Source organism: Eubalaena glacialis, chromosome 2 (assembly GCF_028564815.1).
Source record: "Eubalaena glacialis isolate mEubGla1 chromosome 2, mEubGla1.1.hap2.+ XY, whole genome shotgun sequence".
NCBI classification, from domain to species: domain Eukaryota; kingdom Metazoa; phylum Chordata; class Mammalia; order Artiodactyla; family Balaenidae; genus Eubalaena; species Eubalaena glacialis.
In genome coordinates this window covers 112,508,554-112,529,579 of record NC_083717.1, presented here as the reverse complement: position 1 = coordinate 112,529,579, position 21,026 = coordinate 112,508,554, and the positions used below count along the sequence as shown (strand labels likewise).

The window sequence follows — 21,026 nt, the reverse complement described above, 5'->3', positions numbered from 1 at the left end:
ATTACACTGATTGATTTTTTTTAATGTTGACCCAGCCTTGTATTCCTGGAATAAGTCCCACTTGGTCATGGTGTGTAATCTTTTTGTATATTGTTGGGTTTGATATGCTACTATTTTTGAGAAATTTTGTGTTTAAGTTCATGAGAGATACTGGTCTGTAGTTTTCTCTTTTTTTGGTACTGTCTTTGTATGGTGTTGGTATCAAGATATTGGTGGCCTCATAAAATGAATTGGGTAGTATTCCCTCCTCTTCTGTTTTCTGAAAGAGTTTGTGTAAAATTGATGTTAGTTCCTCTGAAAATATTTGGGAGAATTCTCCAGTGAAACCATCTCAGTATAGAGATATCTCTCTCTCTCTCTCTCTTTTTTTTTTTTTTTCTTTTTTTGGCCACGCCCTGCAGCTTGTGGAGTCTTAGTTCCCTGACCAGGGATCAAACCCGGGCCCTTGGCAGTGAAAGTGTGGAGTCTTAACCACTGGACTGCCAGGGAATTCCCAAGAGTGATCTCTTTTTGAGAGCTTTTAAATTACAAAATCAGCGTCTTTAATGGTTATAGAACTATTTAGGTTTATCTATTTTATCTTGGTTGAGTTTTGATTATAATGTGGTTTTCAAAGAATTGGTCCGTTTCTTCTAAGCTGTCTAATTTGAGTGTAAAGTTGTTTTTAGTATCTCAAGTACTATTTTAAAGGCTACAAGGATCTTTAGCAATATCCCGTCTCATTCCTAAAATTGGTGATTTGTGTATTCATTTTTAATTTGTCAATCTTACTAGAGATTTATCAATTTTATTGCTTTTTTTTAGACCAGCTTTTTGTTTCATTGAGTTTCCCCCCCCATCTATTTTCAATTTCTATTTCTATTGATTTCTATTATTTGATATTTTCTTCCTTCATCTTGCTTTGGGTTTATTTTGCTCTCCTTTTTCTAGTTTCTTGAGGTAGGAACTTCAATTATTGATTTGAGACCCTTCCTTGTTCCAACATCCGTAACCTTTTGAAAGACTTCAATTCACTGTAATATGAAGGTTTGAATTTATAAAGTTTAACCTTATTTACTAAATTATTCAAATCTTATGTATCCTTTTTGTGTGTGTGTTTGCTTCAATTTAAAGGCTGAAGATCTACAACTATCATTATGTTTTTGGATATTCTTGTGTTTCTAAATGGTTTTTTTGTTACATAGATATTGCTGTGTAAGTCAGTTAATAAAGGTTCATGACTGTTAAATTCTTAGATCACTGAGATTGATTCCATCAGAATTGTATGGGCCCCTCTCCAAATTATGCAGACCCAGTTGAGGGTGAAGAGAATTGTTTAAGCTTATTTAGTTTTATTCTAGCAATTCAGAGTTCTGACAGCCTGTGGGGACTTGGGAAAGAGCCAAGTAAAGAAGCAGGGACGTATTGCCTGTGCCTAAGAATTTGCCACCAGCAGTTAGAGCAGTATCCTAATTGTGACAGTTCCCTCCTCTGTTTTGTATCTCATCTCCTGTTACCTCATCTTGTCGCCTTTCACTATCATTTTCTACTGATCCAGTTTCTTTAATGGTTACAGGTTTCTAATGGTTTTCTATTTTCAGTCAGTTTTGGTAAGTTATAATTTTTCTAGGAAATTGCTATTTAGATTTTCGAATTTGAGGTCATAAAACCTTACATTGTATTGTATTCTTCGTTTTTTAATATTTATTTTATTATTTATTTATTTTGTCTGTGCCGGGTCTTAGTTGCGGCATGCGGGACCTTCATTATGGCATGTGGACTCTTACTTGCAGCATGCAGACTTCTTAGTTGCGGAATGTGAACTCTTAGTTGCAGCATGCATGTGGGATCTAGTTCCCCGACCAGAGGTCGAACCCGGACCCCCTGCATTGGGAGCACAGAGTCTTACCCACTGGACCACCAGGAAAGTCCCACACTGTACTCTTTATTACTTTCTAAATCTTTGCTCTGCCTTCAGTTTTGATTATGTAGTCACAGTATAATTATCCTATTTAGGAAATTTAACATAAATGTAGTACTTCAGTCTTTAGTCCATATTCCAGTTTCACCACCTGTTCCAATAATGTTCTTACAACATTTTTGTTCTCTCAGTACAAGATCATGTAGCGTTTAGCTGTCATGTGTCCTTATGCTCCTTTAATCTGGAGCAGTTCCTCAGTCTTTCTTTCATGACATAGACATATTTTTAAAATACTGGCTCCCTCCCTTCCTTTTGTGGTAGCTGAACTGTTATTATTTGAGAAGAAACACTACCACTGTTCCTTCTGTTACTTTTAAAATTTTTTCTAAAATCTTATTCATCTCAGAATCCAGCTTTGAACACAAATTTTTATTACTAGATAATTAGTAAAAATGTGTTATTTGATAACAATATAGTTTCATATTTCATAGAATGCACTGGTGTCCTTTATAAAGGATACTAGTTTTTTATGTCATCCAGAAAACTAAAGTTCATAATACAAGGCAACTATTTGAGATACCAATTACTGATTTTGGTTATCAAGTAATTTAACTTGAATATAGAGTTTTTATTTCAAAAATGAAATGCTTTTTCCTTGATTCAAAGGTATTTCAGAAAGTTACAAAAATAATTTGTCTAGTTACCAACTATTACTACATCTTAGATAATACTTTTTGTAAACATGTAATTATCTACTTGTAAGGTAGCATCTATAATAAAGTTACATAGTAGTTTGAAAGTACATTTTTAACTTTGCTCTCCCAAATTATTAGTTGTTATTAGTGAAACAGAAATGTACTTATACCCATTTTTGGCTTGGTCTATTTTAAATTCTTCTGGCAAACAGTCCAGTAATTTGCTCTATATTTCCCAAAATAACTTGGAATATATCTTCAGAAGTTTTGGTTATTTAGTGACTGTGGTGTCCCCTCCCCCACTTTTTTTCTCTGTAATATATCCTAGAATTTCTTTCAGAAGAAGGAAAAGCGTTGGAGATTATGTTTTCACTGTCTTTAGAATCAATTAACTTAAGCTTCACGGAATCTATTCACAAGCTCTTTGAGGTCCTGAGTACCTTTATTTATCATTCAAACTCCTCCCCCTCCCATACTCAAAAAAGTAAATACTGACCTCTCAGGCTTTCATAGCAACTGTACTATTATGGGCTAGTGGCATCACCTTGTGACCAAAATCACCATTGCTACTAGTATGTATTGAAGATCTACTCTGTTGTCAGACACTATTTGAGTTCTCTGTATGTATTGCCTTATTTAATTCTCAAGTCAGATGGGTAATGAGTGGAGGAGAGTGGATGGGACCCAGCTATTCTAAGCTGTAGAACCCACAAGCTTAATTAATTTCTATACCAAAATTCCTCTTACGCTTTAATAACATTTTTCTTCTTGGGAAGTGTATGTGTACTGTTCCGGTTCCTTCTGTTATTCATATCTTAATTATTTTATTTTGGAAATTTTTTACTCATGTGAAGAATATCCATTCTCATTAACCATCTTTCTTCTTTTCCTTTCTCTTTTAACTCTTAGCTTGGTGCTATAAGGAAACCACTTCTCTTCCCTGACTCCCTTCATCTATATCAGATTTTAATATATTTATGCTATAGTAGTTTTGCTTTCCTTAAATTCAGAGTTCACCTGTGCATCTGTTTGTTTGTTCTTTCATAATATCTATTTAACCTTTATAGAAGAAAGACAAAGAATATTCGTTCTTTTTGTTACCACTATCTCAAAAGACTTCAAGATCTTATTAAAATATTCATGGTTCCAAAAGTATTTATCTAGCTAGAAAAGACTTGTATGTCTTAAGCAACTTAGACCTATTTAGCGTCTATAATATTAAAATGCAAATCTGTTCTACCAAATACCCCTTAATATTCTCCCTTCAGTATAGTCCCCTTCCTAAAGGTGGTTCCAGTCAGTCTGTTTGCAGTGACTATATTCTACTCAAACCTAGTCAGGTATATTGGTATGTAAAAGTCTGAAGTTTTTTCTTTTAGAGGCGGTCAGTATAAAAACATTGAAGTGCTTTTGAATTTGTTGTTGCTTTTTCTAGTTAAATTTTGTTCTATTATACTTTTTTATAGTTTATAATAAATAGTGATTCTTTTCTAATCCCAGTATACTTGTAGATGATCCAAAAGTTCAAAATATTCTAGTACTGATTCTAAAACCTGACTCTTTAATTTCTTCTTCGTTAACTAGCCACGTGCTTAGTGGATCCATTAGGGGTTATTGATGTCAAGTTACTTTGGCAGCATATTCTTTTGTAGTTATTCTTGTTGAGTCACTCTTACACTTAATATTCACTTTACAGTTGTTATTTACACTCAATATCTTTTCTGCTTATTAATTTAATATATCACCTGTCTTCTTTAGGGTAGAAGTAAGGGCAGGGCCACTAATCTACTTTCAAATTTATCTTTCTCTAATTTATACATGTCCTTCATGGTTACTATGGAGGTCTGATGAAATTCACATCACTCCTTAACCCCAGAAAGAAGTATAGTCAACTAATAATTAGAATTAGCTAGAGATGTGTTTCAAGTTTGACAACTGTTTACAGACTATTTTTACGGTTATACTTTTAATGGCTTCTGGCAGTTGCTTTTAGGGTAGTCTTAACAGAACTTAAAATTATTCATTTCATTTTGTACTAGATCTTTTCTTGTAAAAAAGTTCTAAGAGTGAGTGCAGGTCATGTATTCTGGGAGAGATGTAACCACTTCAGGCCTGTAGAACACCTGTTACTTTACTTTATTGGTAATTAATAGATATAACTCCCTATTGGCCAGAAGTAATTTATCAGGGTACCTTATTTTTACAACAGCATAAATAATTCACCTGGCAGTGCTGGATTGGTTGATTGTAATCTCTTGGCAAAAATGTAATTGCCATTTTCTACAGTTTGTTTGCTAGTTATTCCAATCACAAATATGGTAAACTTTGAATCTGCTTCCTGTATGCCTATCACTGTTAATATTACTGTGATCTTAAGATACAGAATTAATACAGTGAAAACTGCAGTGAACTAAAGTCAGAGCACATTGTTCTGATATAGTTGAGAAGAGGCAGTGGAAGTGGGAGGCAGCATAATTCACTAACTTTTAAGAATTCTTCTAGCTCTTAAAATTATTTTTGTTTTTTCTGGAATGCAGATTTAGTATTGATCACATGGTAGGTAGAAGCCTTTTGAGACATTCTTTTAACTACTTTTTTTTTAAACACCTTTTTAACCTCATTGATCTTTTTTAAAAATTTGAGATGGACAGTTGTTATCCCTATTACTTAATAAAGGTGTGATTTATATTGTCCTTAGTGTGATGAGAATGCATTTATTTTTTAAATGCTACTTAAAGTCAGAAGCAAAACAACTTTTTAATATATTGTGTGACTTAGATGAGAAATTGTTATGCCTTAAATATGGAGGCTTTGATAATTATGTAAATGCTGAGTGATGCAGAATGTTCTAGGAAGCATAGTTTTTAAATTATCTACAAAGATGGTGAGTGGTTATGTCAGTAGATTACCTGCACTTTTCTTTCTCATTACCTATTCCTAAATTCAGAATAGCTACTGCCATAGTAGCCTTTTCCTAAATGATAGTTATTTTTATGGTACACTAAATACATACTATGAATAGTAAGATATATTTTATTTCCTAATATTACTTTTAGATAAAAGTTAATGACATAAATTGACATCTACTTCATAATTAGGTGGCATTTTGTTTTTGTACCAACATGATGTGTATGATGTGCAACCTCAGTATTTATATGACTTCTAGGTGGAACACATTCTTGCATAGGTACTTGTATGAGTCAAAGAACTAGTTTATTATCCTTACCATTTCCTCAGTGTATTTTAAAGCTCATTTTAAAAATTTATTTTTCTATGTGTTTTGGGAGCCTCTATAAAAAAATAGATGGCCATTTGTAAATAAGTGGTATAGATGAGTATAGATCACGTTGAAATTTTATTTATCTAACAGATAATAGTTGGAAAACAACTTTGGGAAGTTTCAGAGAGGAGCTAATTCAGCAATATTTTCATGTATTAAAGATTAATTTAGTGACATTTTCATGTAATGACTGTAGGACCAAACTCCATTTTTTATGTCCTTCTCTTTTTTAATAATTGCAATTTAACAGTTTTCTAAAATACATATCTCTTTCCCACTGTTTATGAATACAGTAAATATGTTGCAGTAATCCATAATGCCAATTTTAACTTCTTGAATTCCAAAACCTAATTTAATTATGAATTTTATTATTATTATTGCAAAATGGTTGTTGTAACAGATAGTTAAATCTTTGTCAAATGCCAAGTGCTAACACACTTTGCCTGTAAGCAAGCAGGACATTATTTTGTTACCTTCTTTGTTACTTATTGCAGAATAACAAGACTTACTATCAAAGATATTCAGTGACAGGCTGGTAAAATTTAACAATCAGCTTTTGGTGGGGGAGGGCGGGGGGATTGGAGAGAGGAAATGCTTTATAGCTTAACATACTTCCACCATGGCTGTTTTCAGTCAATATAACGTCACTGCATGTGGAGTTGGGAAGAAGTGATTAGTAGTGCACCATTATTTTTTCTTTTGTTACCTGTGCCTTTGGTGTCATATCCAAGAAAACAGTGCCAAGTCCACTGTCATGAAGTTTTTGTCCTATGTTTTCTTCTAGGAGTTTTATCGTTTTAGGTCTTCTTAGGGTCCTTGATACATTTTGAGTTAATTATTGCATGTGGTGTTAGGTAAGGGTCCAACTTCATTCTTTTGCCTGTACACGTTCAGTTTCCCAGTACCATTTGTTGAAAAGACTTTCCTTTCTTCCACTGAATGGTCTTGGCACTGTTGTCAAATATGTTGAGGTAGTTTCCTTCTAGTTCTTGTTTGTTAGGTATTTTTATCATGAAAAGATGTTGAATTTTGTTAAATGCTTTTTCTGCATCAATTGAGATGATCATGTGGATTTTTTTTTCCCCTTTATTCTGTTCAAGTAGGATATTACATTGATCAATTTTCATGTGTTTAACCATCTTTGCATTCATTTGTTGAGGATTTTTTGCATCAGTATTCATACAGGATATTGATACATAGTTTTCTTGTAATGTCTTTGGCTTTGGTATCAGCACAATGCTGTCCTCATAGAATGAGTTAGGAAGTGTTTACTCCTTCAGTCTTTTGGGAAAGTTTGAAGTATTGGTGTTAGTTCTTTAAATGTTTGATATAATTCACCGGTGAAGCCATCAGGTCCAGGGTTTTTCTTTATTGAGAGACATTTAATTACTGATCCAATCTACTTACTAGCTATATATCTATTCATATTTTCTATTTATTTCTGATTTAGTCTTGGTCTGTTTTATGTTTCTAGTAATTTGTCCATTAAATCTAGGTTATCTGACTTGTTGGTGTACAATTGTTCATAGTACTCTCTTATAATGCTTTTTATTTCTGTAGAATTGATGGTAATGTCTCCACTTTCATTTCTGATTTTTATAATTTGTGTCAATTTGCGTCTTCTCTCTTTTTCTTCTTAGTCCTTCTAGCTAAAGGACTTATTAAAATCTTTTTGAAGAACCAACTTTTGGATTCATTGATTTTCTCTATTATTTTTCTGTTCTCTAATTTGTTTCTGCTCTCATCATTATTATTTCCTTTCTTCTGCTAGGTTTGGGTTTAGTTTGTTCTTCTTTTCTAGTTCCTTAAATTGGAAAGTTATGTTGTTGATTTAAGATTTTTCTTTCTTTTTTTTTTTAATGCAGGTGTTTGTACATTTTCCCCTTAGTACTGCTTTCACTGTGTGCTATAAGTTTTGGTATGTTGTGTTGTTTTCGCCCTCTAAGTATTTTGTAATTTCCCTCGTGATTTCTTCTTTGATCAGTTGGTTAATTCCCAAAATTTTTTTAATTTTCCAGTTTTCCTTTTGTTATTGATTTTTAATTTCATCTTATTGTGGCCAAAGATACTTTGTATGATATCCATATTTTTTATTTTATTGAGATTAATTTGTGGCCTAACATATGGTCTGTCCTGAAAAATATCCCATGTGCACTTCAGAAAAATGTGTGTTCTGTTGCTGAGTAGAGTGTTTTGTATATGTCTGTTTGGTCTAGTTGGTTTACTATGTTAAATTCTCTATTTCTTTATATTCTGTCTGGTTCTTCTGTTGATTATGTGAGTGAGGTATTGACGTCTCCAACTATTACTGTAGAACTGTGTTTCTCCCTTCAGTTGTGTCAATTTTTGCTTTATATATCTTGATGTTCTGTTACTAGGTACCTAAATGTTTATTGTTGTATCTTTTTGCCCTATTGAACCGTTTATTAATATATAATATTTTTATTATAATGTTCTTTTTGATTTAAAGTCTATTTTGTCTGATATTAGTATAGCCACCCCTGCTCCCTTTTGGTTGCTCTTTGCATGGAATGTCTTTTTCCATCCTTTCACTTTCAACCTGTTTGTGTCTTTGGTTGTGCTTTTATTTGTTCTGCCAATCTCTGTCATTTGGTTGGACAGTTAAATCCATTTACATTTAAAGTAATTGCTGATGAGGAGAGACTTCTGTCATTTTGCTGTTTTTGTATGTCCCTAATAGCCTTTTCTCCCTCATTTCCTGCATTCCTATCTTCTTTTGTGTTTAGTTGATCGTAACAAAATGTTTAAATTCCTTTCTCATTTCTTTTTATTTATATTCTATAGCTATTTTCTTTGTGGTTACCATGGAGGTTGCATTTAACATCCTAAAGTTATAACACTCTAATTGGGATTTCAACTGGCTTAACTTCAATAACATACAAAAACTGTTTCTTTACAGCTTTGACCCCACCCCTTTCATTTGTTGATAAATTACATCTTTATACATTGTTTGCCCAGAAACATAAATTAATACTTCTTTTAAATGTATTAGTCTCTCAAATTTTGTAGAAAACAATATTTGGAGTTATACACCACAGTTACAGCAATACTTAGCTTTTACACTAATAATTCATTGTTTTCTTTAAATGTAATAGTCTCTCTTAAATTTTATAGAAAACATAAAGTGGAGTTTCAAACCAATGTTAAAAATATTGCTTTTATAATTGCCCTTGTATTTACCTTTATTTCTTTATATGGCTTCAAGTTACTTTCTTATGTCATTTTATTTCACCTTGTAGGTCTCCCTTGTGCATTTTTTGCAGGGCAGAGCTAGTGGAAACAAACTCCCTTAGCTTTTGTTTATCTGGAAATGGCTTAATTTCTTTGTTACTTTTGAAGGATATTTTTGCCAAATATAGAATTCTTGGTTGATAGTTTTTTCTTTCAGCACTTTGAATATGTCCATCCACTATCTTCTAGCCTCCAAAGTTTCTGAAGAGAAATCTGCTGACGTTCTTATTGAGGATTCCTCGTATGTGACAATTCATTTCTCTCTTGCTACTTTGAAGAATCTCTGTGTCTCTGTGTGGCCTGTTGAGTTCATCTTATTCAAAGTTTGTTGAGCCTCTTGGATGTTTATGTTCATGACTTTCATAAAATTTGGGGAGTTTTCAAGCATTCTTTCTTCACATATTCTCTCTGCCCCTTTCTTGCTCTTCTAGTTCCCACGATGTGTATGTTGGTCCTCTTGATGCTGCCCGTAGGTCTCTTAGACTCTGTTTGCGTTTCTTCAGTCTTTTTCCTTTCTGCTCCTCAGACTCTAATTTCCGTTGTCCTGTCTTCCAGTTCACTGTTTATTTTTTGTGCCTACTCAAATCTGCTTTTGAATCCCTCTAGTTGAAGTTTTCATTTTAGTTATTTACTTTTCAGCTTCAGAATTTTTTAGTTTCTTTTTAGATTTTCTATCTCTTTATTGTTATTTCCATTTTGTTCATACATTGTTTTATGTCATACTTTGCTATATCACCTACTGAGAAAAACAAAAAGAAATCAACAGAAAATGTCCCGAAAAAGACCCAATGGCAGATCATTAGACAAAGACTTATTAAAAAACTGTTGTAAAGATGCTCAAAGAACTAAATAAGATATGGAGAATCTTTGAATGCTTTGGGAGTTTTCTGTTGAACACTGGACATTTAAATCATAATATGGTAACTTGGAATATGGTAATATGGAAATCAGATTATTCCCTTCCCTGGAGTTTCCTAATTTTTGTTATTGTTTTTGTTTTCGTTTTTTTGATTGTTGTAGGTTGTCTCTGTGCCAAGGATCAGCCTGAGGTGTAAATTTAAGGTTTTTTCATGTCTTTTCTGAGCCTTTCCCTGGATATGCATAGTCACTTTCTGATTCTTCCTGTATATGTAGTTATTTTTGAATGTCCTAGTCTTCAATGTCTGGCTCCCATCATGGGAAAAAGTGATAAATGACAGATAAAAAAGGGAGCTGGCTTTTTAAATACCTTGGAAGTCACTTCATTCTAATGCAGAGGAACTTGCAACAATGAGGGAAGATACAACAGTGGCAAATGGCTACCCTCCTTTTTGTCTGCACCTCTGTGATCAGAAGCAGCGATTAGTGATGAGAGCACCCATCCCTGATACTTGGAGGATAAGGTCCTTTTTACCTACCATGGCTTCTGTAATTTGCATGTGCACAGCTCCCTGCCCTATGGCTGGGAGTTGGGATGAAGGAGGTGCTGCTACTGTGCTAATACCTGAAATTGACAAAATTAACTGCAATTTACTGTCCATGTCTTCCCTGGAAGTTACAAGCTTTCAACAGACTCTATAGAGTTCTATCATAGTCACAGCAGACAGATTCCTGGTGTTTATTGCCTCCTGCCATCTTCCCAGAATGGTGGGAAGATGGTGCCTCCTGCCATCTTCCCAGAATCTTCTTTAATCCCATCTTAATTTCTGTATTGAGTGACTTTGTGAGTAGATTAAGTAGCAAGACCTCTGTATTAATGGGGTGGGGGTGCTTTTATTAAAATATAACAGCTCTTTTCTCACCTACCTTTGTATTTAAGAGCTACATGCATTTGATATATGTATAGTAATTTTGGCATTTAACTTTTGGCAGGTGGTTTTGGAATGTATGCTTAAAAAAGACCTCATTTACAATAAGGTCACTCCAACATTTCACCACTGGAAGATTGATGACAAGAAATTTGGCCTTACCTTTCAAAGTCCTGCTGATGCTAGGGCTTTTGATAGAGGCATTCGAAGAGCTATAGAGGATATTTCTCAAGGTAGGTTATTTTGACTGTTTTCTTAATTTGTTTATCAGTTATATATAATAGAAGAGACTTCAAGCAAGTCAGCTTTTGTGATATGAGATCAGGCTTTGAAAGCTGACTAGGTGAAGATAAAATAATGGGCTCCTTAATCTGTTTTATGTTTGTCACATCACAGTATATACCAATTACATGTATTATCTTGAAGAGCCCATCAATAGCACACTTCAGATAATTTGAAAGTTTTAAAATAAAAGCTCAAAGAAGAGGGCAGCAGTCAGGTAGAACTTTGAAAATCCTCCGTGAGTATGTTACTCATATCCTTGTTTTGGTAATTATAAAGAGAAAATTTGTAATAATCAAATATATGTCAACTCCAGTTATTCTATGGCAAAACCTTCCTTACTGCTTTATCTGATTTCATGAATAAGGATTGGCAGAGACCTCAACCCAATCTATCCCTTTGTATATCTTACCAGTCTGTTAAGATCATTAACTCTAAAGCTTGCAGGTTTTAAAGGGAGGAAGAATATTTACACATTAAGACTGGCCTCTGCTTAATTAAACAAAAAGAAATCACGTTAAAACCCATTTCTTTCCCCCAAAGAAGTCATAACTAAGATTTGATTTGTTTTTCGTATTGAGAAGAAACATTATCTCTATTAGTAGAAATAACCTTCTTGTACAACATAACTGAATGAAAATGTGTTGACAACATTGTGGCTCATTTATTTTGAAGATGGCATTTTAGTAGGAAAATCAGAAGAAATAAACTAATTATGAGACAAACCATAGGCAAGAACATGGAAATGCTTAGTACAAATATGTATTGCTAAGTGTGTGAAACTGAAGTTAAATAATGTATTTAGCTACTTTAAAAGACTAGAATTTGGTAAACAAACAATCTTTGATTTCTGATTCAGAAAAAAATTCCATGAAATGGTAGCACTCATTTTTAGTACAAGAACCCATAACTTCTTCCTATATCAGGGTTCTCATTGTTCGCTGCACATTTGAATCACCTGGGAGCCTTTTGAAAAATAGCATAATTGGTCCCCACTCCAGCCCACTTGAATCAGACTGCCTGGGGAGTGGTGCTGAGGCATTCCTTTTTTTTTTAAGTTCTGTGCATTTCAAATGTGGTGAGGAATTGTCAAATGATTATATATCATGAATTGAGGGAGGGGCAAGATGAATATGGATCTTCAGATTCTCCAGTAGTAGTTGTGGTTCTCAAACCACTGCAAGAAACTTAAAAATAAAAAAATTTATGATGCCCAATGCCTCACCTCTCAGAGATTCTGACATTATTGGTTTGAGACTGTATTCTGGCATCATTATAATTTTTTTAAAGTTTCCCAGTTAATTCTGATATTTTGTTAGTGTTGAAGAACCAGTGCTTTAAAAAGAAAATCGTTATCCATGGTTGCTGGAATATTTAGTTTTGAATACTTTTATGCCCACATTCATACCCCCATAGGAACATACTTCTTTCACTAGGATCAGATAGATTGGGTTTAACCTTTTAAAAGAAAATTAATAAGGAGAAGCTTACAAACACCTAGCCAGGTAGAATAGACTACAGTACTCAGCCTGTCTCATTGTTTTTGAACATTTTTGAAAACATACTGGTTATAATTATTATCAGCCACTGTATAGGTTTTCAACAATCCCATTAAATTTTTCTTACTTAGCCTCCCATGACAGTAAGAATAAACTATGCACCCTTTCCATAGGGCAGCTTTCTCTTCATCTCCATGCTAGCTATGTCTCAAGGGTAGCATAAACTCAGAATACTTTGCTAAGGTAAATCCTTCCTTATTAATTTACTGGAACTAAAGGCACTCTTGAACGCCATGAAAACTTATATACAGGCATTGGTGCACAAAAGTCAATAGCAACAATTGGCTATTGACTATCAACAGTGGATTAAGGCTCATTTTTTTTCCTTACTAAAGCTACTAAAATCCTAGTTGGGGGTACTAAATACTGTTTCCTGGGTCAGAGTACTTAGAAAAATTGAATAAATCATGTGGGCATCACCTAAACACCAGAAGAGTGTGGTGCATATACTCTTCCTGGCAGTTTCAGTATTTCAGAGAAATCAGAGGCAGGGCTTGCCAGAGATAGCGTACTTTCACAGAAAACACCTCTTTAAGTAAGTAACTGGAAATTTACCTGTAGAAGAGGAAAACAATCACTTTATTCTCTGTTTGTCTAACAGAGGGGCAAGTATGAGTGACCAACATCTGACTGGTTGCCAGGCAGTCCAGAATGATCTCTGATTAGTCTTCTACAGTATCATAGTGATATTATCAATGAGTCAGCAATACTAAAATCTAAAACAAAAATTCTATGCTTAATTAACTTTTACCCATTTTCTTAGGATGCCCAGCATTTAAAAATGAAACTGAAGGAGCAGAAGACAACTTACAAGTAAGTAGTTTGGATTAAAAGGAATTTCTAGACATAAAGGATGTAGAGGAAATCACTAGCCTTAATAAATAAAAAAGTCATATATATTCTTAAGAAATTTCTGGACACTGTATTTGTCAGGAAATACAGGGAAACAAAACCAATAGAATGTGTGTATGTATATATATATATATATATATATATATATATACACATATATATGTATGTATTTATTAATATGTGTAAAGAGGACTTGGTTTTGTTCGGTTTGTTTGTTTAAGGAATTGGCTCATGTGACTGTGGGAACTGGCCAGTCCGAAATTCACAGGGTAGGCAGGTAGGCAGGCATCCCAGAAGTTCTGGCAGGAGTTGATGTTTTGCTCTTGAGTCAGAAGGCAGTCTCAAGGCAGACTTCCTTCCTCCTTGGGGGACCTCAGTCTTTTCTTTAAGTCTTTCCAGAATGAGTCCACCCACTTTATGGATGATAATCTCCTTTACTCTGAGTCTACTGATTTAGATGTTAGTCACATATGAACATTACCTTCACAGTAGTTAGACTGGTGTTTGACCAAACCACCATCGCCTAGCCAAGTTGACAGATAAAATTAACCATCACAGATACCCCACCGCATAGGCAAGGTACTTGTATTAAAAATTCGTAGAAAAGTAATTTCAAGTTATTAATAAGCATATGGACACCCTTCTGTTTTATATCACTAGTAACCAGCAGGTAGTATAAATTAACATTTATTAGTTATGAAATTATCAAGATTTAAAAATTAATATTACCCCAGACTGTGTCTTTCATGAGGTTGACAGATTGATGCTCTGCTAGAGAAAATATAGATTGGTAGATTCTTTGTAGAAAGCAGTTTGGTAATAATGTATTTAAAAGCTTTAAAAATAGAAACAGGACTTCCCTGGTGGTCCAATGGTTAAGACTTCCCCTTCCAGTGTTTCAGGTTCAATCCCTGGTCAGGGAGCTAAGATCCCACATACCTTGTGGCCAAAAAGCCAAAACATAAAGCAGAAGCAGTATTGTAACAAATTCAATAAAGGCTTTAAAATTGGTCCACATTTTTTTAAAAATCTTTAAAAAAAAAAAAAAGAAATATTCATACTTGTTGATCCAGTGAATCAATTTAAGGAAATAAGAGATACACAAAAAATTTGTGTACACAGATTTTTGGGGGTGTGTGTGTATGAAATATTCATAATAAAAAATAAGCTATCTAAATGGAATGAAAATGGTTGAATTAATTAAGGTATCTTTGTCATGCGACCACTAAAAATTTTATTATTAATTTACTTGCAGTGTATTGAGTAGTAAAAACAGATAATTATATGGTGTTGTCATCCATTGTTACTCAGCTAAAATGTTAAATAATTTTGTTACTTTTGGATTGTGGGATTCTGAGCTATATGGCTTTCTTTTTAGTACTTTTAATTTCCTAAAGTATTAATACTTTTAGGATAATAGTGAAAGAACCCAAATTTATATGTATACCTTGTATTAATAATCAATTATTCATATTATTGTAAAAATAGTCATCACCTAAAGGACATGGCAAAATGTTTTATGTACATTTATAATCAAAATAAAAATGGCTTTTATTTCTGAAAATTTGAGAAATATAGCAAAGTTCAAAAAATAAAACATAGATATGCTACCATCCATGATAACCATCATACATATTTTTTAAAATATTTATTTATTTATTTGGCTGCTCCAGGTCTTAGCTGCGTCACGCAAGATCTTTGTTGCCGCGTGTAGGATCTTCGTTGCTGCATGCAGGATCTTTAGTTGCGGCACATGGGATCTTTAGTTGCGGCGTGCAAACTCTTAGTTGTTGTAGCATGTGGGATCTAGCTCCCCGACCAGGGATTGAACCCGGGCCCCCTGCATTGGGAGCACAGAGTCTTAGCCACTGGACCACCAGCGAAGTCCCATACGTATTTATAAATATGGCCTCTGAGTTTTTTTCTGGACAAATAAATGGGTACACATGTGTTATTATATCATTATTCTGTAGCTTTTTTTTTCTTCACTTAAATACATAATGATATTTTGTGACCTTAAATATTTTTTCAAGTTTACAATTTTTAATCTTTTTTGTGTCTATCTAACTTGTTTTCAATAGGTGTATCCTAACCCATTATCCTTATTGTACATTTAAGAGTTCTTATTTGTGTTTTAATATATGAATCTGTTTATTTTATTGATGGTTAATTATTATTTTAAAAACTGAGTTTCAGTTAATTAGGTATAAGAAATAAGTAATAAAATGCAAAATAAGTATACTTTTTATAGTTAAGTGTTTCCTAAAGTTCTGTTCTGGTATCAATGAGAATATGGAGCTGGAAATGGGAATACATTTTCTGAATTGCTCCCTGTGAAGAGAGTAAATTTGGTTAAAATTCAACTTTAAAAAGTTTTTTAACATTCTGCTTTGGTTTTACTTCATTTCTATATATAGCACTGTATAGAGGAAAAACTTTTACAGGACTTAATTGTTTGCAAGACTTTGTGCATATTGCCATCAATGGCTAGTAAAGAGAATTACTGTATAACCAAAGCAACAAGAGTAGTTAATCTGTTGTTAGCTCCTTGGGAATCTCTGCTTCATAGTAAGTTCTCTCCACTGCCCCCAGTCCAACAGGTTATACACACACACACACTCTCTCTCTCTCCCACACGTACACACACACACACCTAAAAGAGTTATTTATATTTTAGCTTCCTTATATACTAAAGCACTTGCTTGGTTTTTATTTTCATAATAAAATAGAAAATGTGCATTGTCACTAGAGACTCTAAAATAGGCTTCCATGTAAATGTAATTTCACTAAGAGCAATTTTTATATCAAGTTTTAGTTCTTGGTTTTTGCTTACTGTGGTGTTTTTAAAATAGATTCTTAAATTATATTCCTTTTGGTGGAATCTTATTCTCCTCCCCTTGAGTGGGTGCTATACTTACTGGGTTGTTTCTTAATAAGGAGCATATGGTAGAAATGACAAGAGTATGGCTTCCAAAGGTAGGCCATAAAAGATATTGCAGCTTCTTTCTGGCTCTCTTAGATCCCCTGTACTGGAGGATGCCAACTGCCATGTCATGGGGACACTCAAGCAACTCTATGGAGATGTCCTTGTGGTGAGGAACTGAAGTTTTGTGACAATAAACATGTTAATGAGCCATCTTGGATGCAGGTCATTCACCCCCAAATGAGCCATCAGATGACTGCAGTCATGGTTGATGTCTTAAATGTAACTTCCCTAGGGTCTGTGAGCCGGAACCACCTTGTTAAGCTGTTCCTGAATTCATGACCTACAGAAACTGTAAAATAACAAATGTCATTTTAAGCCTCTAGGTTTGGGGTAATTGGTTACTAATAGAGATTTTGCTACCCATAATGCGGTGCTGCCATAACAAATACTTCAAAGTGTGGCATATAATTTGAACTTGGGGACAGTAGATGGAAGCTTAAAGTTAAAGCCTTTGAGGAGACTGCTGATGAGGTCTTAAATGAAAATGAAGAACACCATATTGGAAACTGAAAGAAAGGAAATCACTGTTATATAGTAGCAGAAAGTTTAGCAACACTGTCACCTGTAGTAATAAGTGAAGTAGAAAATGTACTACTTCTGGTTATGGTAAAGCAGTGGATGGGAGAAATAGGCTCAGGAAGGGCTCCTAAACAAACAAAAAGAACCAGGACTTGCTGGTTTTGAAAATTCTCATCCTCTCAATATGTCACACTATGCTAAAATTAGGAAATGGCTTCCAGGCAAAGATCATATCCAGGGCACTCTCAGAATAGGTTTGTCTAAAGATGAAGCCAGTGGTGTGACTATAAAATCCTTTGTTAAAACCTCAGAAAGATGTAATGTGAGCCTCAGAGAACCTTTCAATCAAAGTAAGAGGGCTTAAAGCAGATTAAGGGTGTCCTCAGCAGAAATTTAAAGTAGAGAAGAGTTTGTCTCAGAATTGTGACTGTGCTTTTTGTCTAACAGAGTGAATCCCAGTAAGATTCCCAAGAGACCCACAAAGTTTTCAAAAGAGTTAATTGGCAGAAATATTACCAGTCTGAGGAGCGGCCCCTTGGATCCCCAAAATTTTACTGGCAGGAAGCAGGTTGAAAAACATTTTACATGTAAACATGGACTTCCTTTCATAAAACGGAAAGATAACTCAGAAATAGAACCAAAATCTCAAAGGGCAGAGCCAAGAGCTATGGAGAATTATTCCCATATTCAAGGAACTTCTAACATGTTCCCACCTTGATTACAGAATTACTTTGGATCAGTGACTCCATTTTCTCTTATTCTGAACCAGAAGTTTTATAACAGTTATCCTCTGCCTGTCCTACCATTGTATTTTGGTTGTGTGTGGGGCAGATAATTTGTCTGTTTAGTTCATGGGTCCTCACAATGAGAGGAACTGTACTTAAGGAACACCATTCAGCTAAGTTGCTCCCAAATTTCTTACTCAAAGAAACTATGAGATAGTAAAAGTTCTTAGAAGCTGCAGTTTTGTGGTAATTTGTTATGTACCAACAGCTAACCAATACATAAGCAGAAAAGGAAGATGAGTAGAATGAAAGCTAACATTTATAGTCATGTTCATTTTATCTTGCTCCCATTCTCAGCTTTTTTAGATGATACATCTAGCTTAGGTTAAATTCCATTTTTCAGTAGAAGATTGTATTATATCTTGGTTTCATAGCCCCTTTACAACTAAAAGTATGTTCAGGTAGAAAAAAACACAGTTCTTATTAGTTTAAAAAATTCTGAGCCCGATTATGTATGTATAATATATTAACCTTAATTACACCAAAAGGGGCTGGGGGATACTGAGATGCTAGCAAAATGTGAAATTTTTTAAAAAAGAATCAACTTACAGAATTAAACTGCCAAAGAAAACTCTTAAGTTTACTTTAGTACCATTTATTTCATGATATGCTAAAGTTTTCACATACATCATTCTTATTTTGGAATGTATTGGAGGTTATAAAGTATTCTAATTCAGTTAACCACTTTATTAGGAACAAAGTACATTATTGTTTTGTAATCCACCTATGGGCTTGACATACATAAACATTTTGAAATTATTTTGAGTGCAAGTTGACTGTAGTTTATGATAGTGGTTATGTCAGGTTTACTTTATTAGTGATTATTTGCAAAGACAACTAAAATGGCTTTAAAAGAATAACCCATTCTCTAATTATTTTAACCCCAAGGAAGTAATGACTGTTAGTTAGATCATAAATGTCTTTAAGACTTTAAGTATCAGAGTGGAAATCCTCTCCATTTTGAGTACTTATTAATTCATTCAGTAAATATTTGAGCACCTGTTCTGTTCCAATAACTATGCTGAACATTTGATTATTTGCTGGTAGACAACTTTGAGCTTTCAGCAATTCAGTATCTTTATCGGTATCATAAATCATCAGAAAGGTATTTACCTTTTTATTTCATACCTGTCTTTGAAAGCTTTCATAACATCATTATTTGGATTTAAAATCATATCTTGCTCATCTTTTATCCCTGATGTTTAGTACAGTTTTGACCATATACATAGTTGGTAAGAAAGGTTTTTTGAAGAAAAATCTTCAAAATTAAGGAGTTTAAAAAAAAAAAACCCAAGCAGCAGTAAGGTATGAATGTTCTTTTCATTTGGTTTCTTTATTTAACTATTTTAATGAGCCGGTTAGGTGGGGTTTTTTGTTTGTTTTAATGTTAGCTTACATTTGCTTTAAGATTATTTTTACAGTGTTTTTCCAACCAGAGTTGTTAGTCGTAATAGTTCTTATTGTTCAGATAGACTAGATTGCTAACAAAACCCATAAAACTCACCTCACAATTGGTTTGTGATTATAAGAGGAAAAGATCTCAGATTCCATGCTTTGGGGCAGAAGAAAGGTGACACCTAATTGATCTGAAGTGAAAAGGTATCATATTTTCTCTTCGCCACTGAGAAATACTTGACTAACTTACTCTTTTTTAGAATTAAGGTCATTTTTGAGCCAAATGATTAAAAGGATTGTGATTTACATTTATTGTTCAAAGTCATTTGCTTTAGTCAAAGGGGCTATGAATTGTTCATGTACTCATTTTCAGAGGTGGTAACATTTTAATAAGGCTCTATATCTGAAAACTAAGTTAATGGATAGAACTTTATTTAGCTAGCAAAATGGATTTTATATTACCGTGATCTCTCACCATCCTACCTTATAGTTAAGTTCCTGTAACCTTTATATATTTTAGATTGAGTTTAATTATCTAATAAGGGAGTAAAAAAACTCTACATAATCTTTTTGCATAATATTTTGTTACTATTTAATTTTTCCTTGACTCTTAAACTAATCTTCATGTAGAATATTTGGATAGTTAGAAAATTATAAAGAAGAAATCAGGAATCATTTATCCCTACCTAGTGGTAATTGTTATTAAGATTTTGGGTTCTTCTGCTTAAGTTTTCCTTTGTTCTTGCATGTTATATTCAAATACATAGTTCTTTTTAAAAGTACCATCAGAATCAGTCTCTTCTCCATTTTGATTGTGTTTTTGATAGGATTTTTGTTTGTATTGGTAATGGTAGTGATAGTGGTGGTTGGAATTTAAGTAGTACAAATCATAAAATTTGAACCCACACAGTCTGATTTCAGAGTCTTTGAATTTTGCCATTATATTATGTAACTATACTACAGTTTATTTAACCATTCATGTTTCGTTGAACATTTACTTTATTTTCCACAGTCTTGTACATTAATTTTTGTTGGTACTTCTGAATGTGACCTTAGGATAAAATCCTAGGAGTAGATTTACCAATTAAAGGATTGTCTAAAGGTTTATATAGTTAGCAGGAACTATGCAACTATTGCCTGCCTATTAACTAAAAAACAGATTTACAGACAATAAACAATCCCTGAAAACCTAATACCACATTTAAGCCAAACTAACTTTTCATTTAAAGGGTAGTTTCTGTTGATTAATAAGGTGGAGGACTTGTTTTTCTTTTTTGTTTTTGCTGGACATTATATGTTGGTACTTTTCTCATATGCCTTCCATATTATTTCATCACTGATTACTGTGTTCAGGTTGCCTAAACAAAATACTATATATGCTATTAGTATTTTTAGACAAAGCTCATAGACATGCAAAATTGAAAATTCAAGGTTTAGTTTATTCTTAAACTAATAAAAAGTAACTAAAGAAATCTAGCAAACAGAATAGGAGACATTGGTGGTCAAATATAAAATGCATTGCTACTGGGTGCTACATCAAAGTGCAAATAGTGATTTTGTTGGGCTTGTAGAATTGTTAGTAATTTTTTTCCTTTTCTGTGCTTTCTAAGTTTGCATAATTTGACTGTATAGTTTTCAATACCAAAAGAATAGCTTTGATAGCATTTTTAACATATGCAATGCTAAAATATAAGATTTCTTTATCAAAGAACATCTAAAATTTTTTCATCATGC

General features: G+C 33.4%; 1 protein-coding gene across 1 annotated transcript in view; it reads left to right on the top strand.

The window, feature by feature from the left end:
• The window catches only part of SPRED1 (sprouty related EVH1 domain containing 1), a 114,346-nt gene that overhangs the window by 57,464 nt on the left and 35,856 nt on the right, over positions 1 to 21,026 (top strand). Inside the window, exons 3-4 of the mRNA XM_061182263.1 lie at positions 10,979 to 11,147; positions 13,519 to 13,568. Of these exons, the coding sequence (XP_061038246.1) occupies positions 10,979 to 11,147; positions 13,519 to 13,568 (219 nt within the window). The remainder of the gene's footprint in view (positions 1 to 10,978; positions 11,148 to 13,518; positions 13,569 to 21,026) is intronic.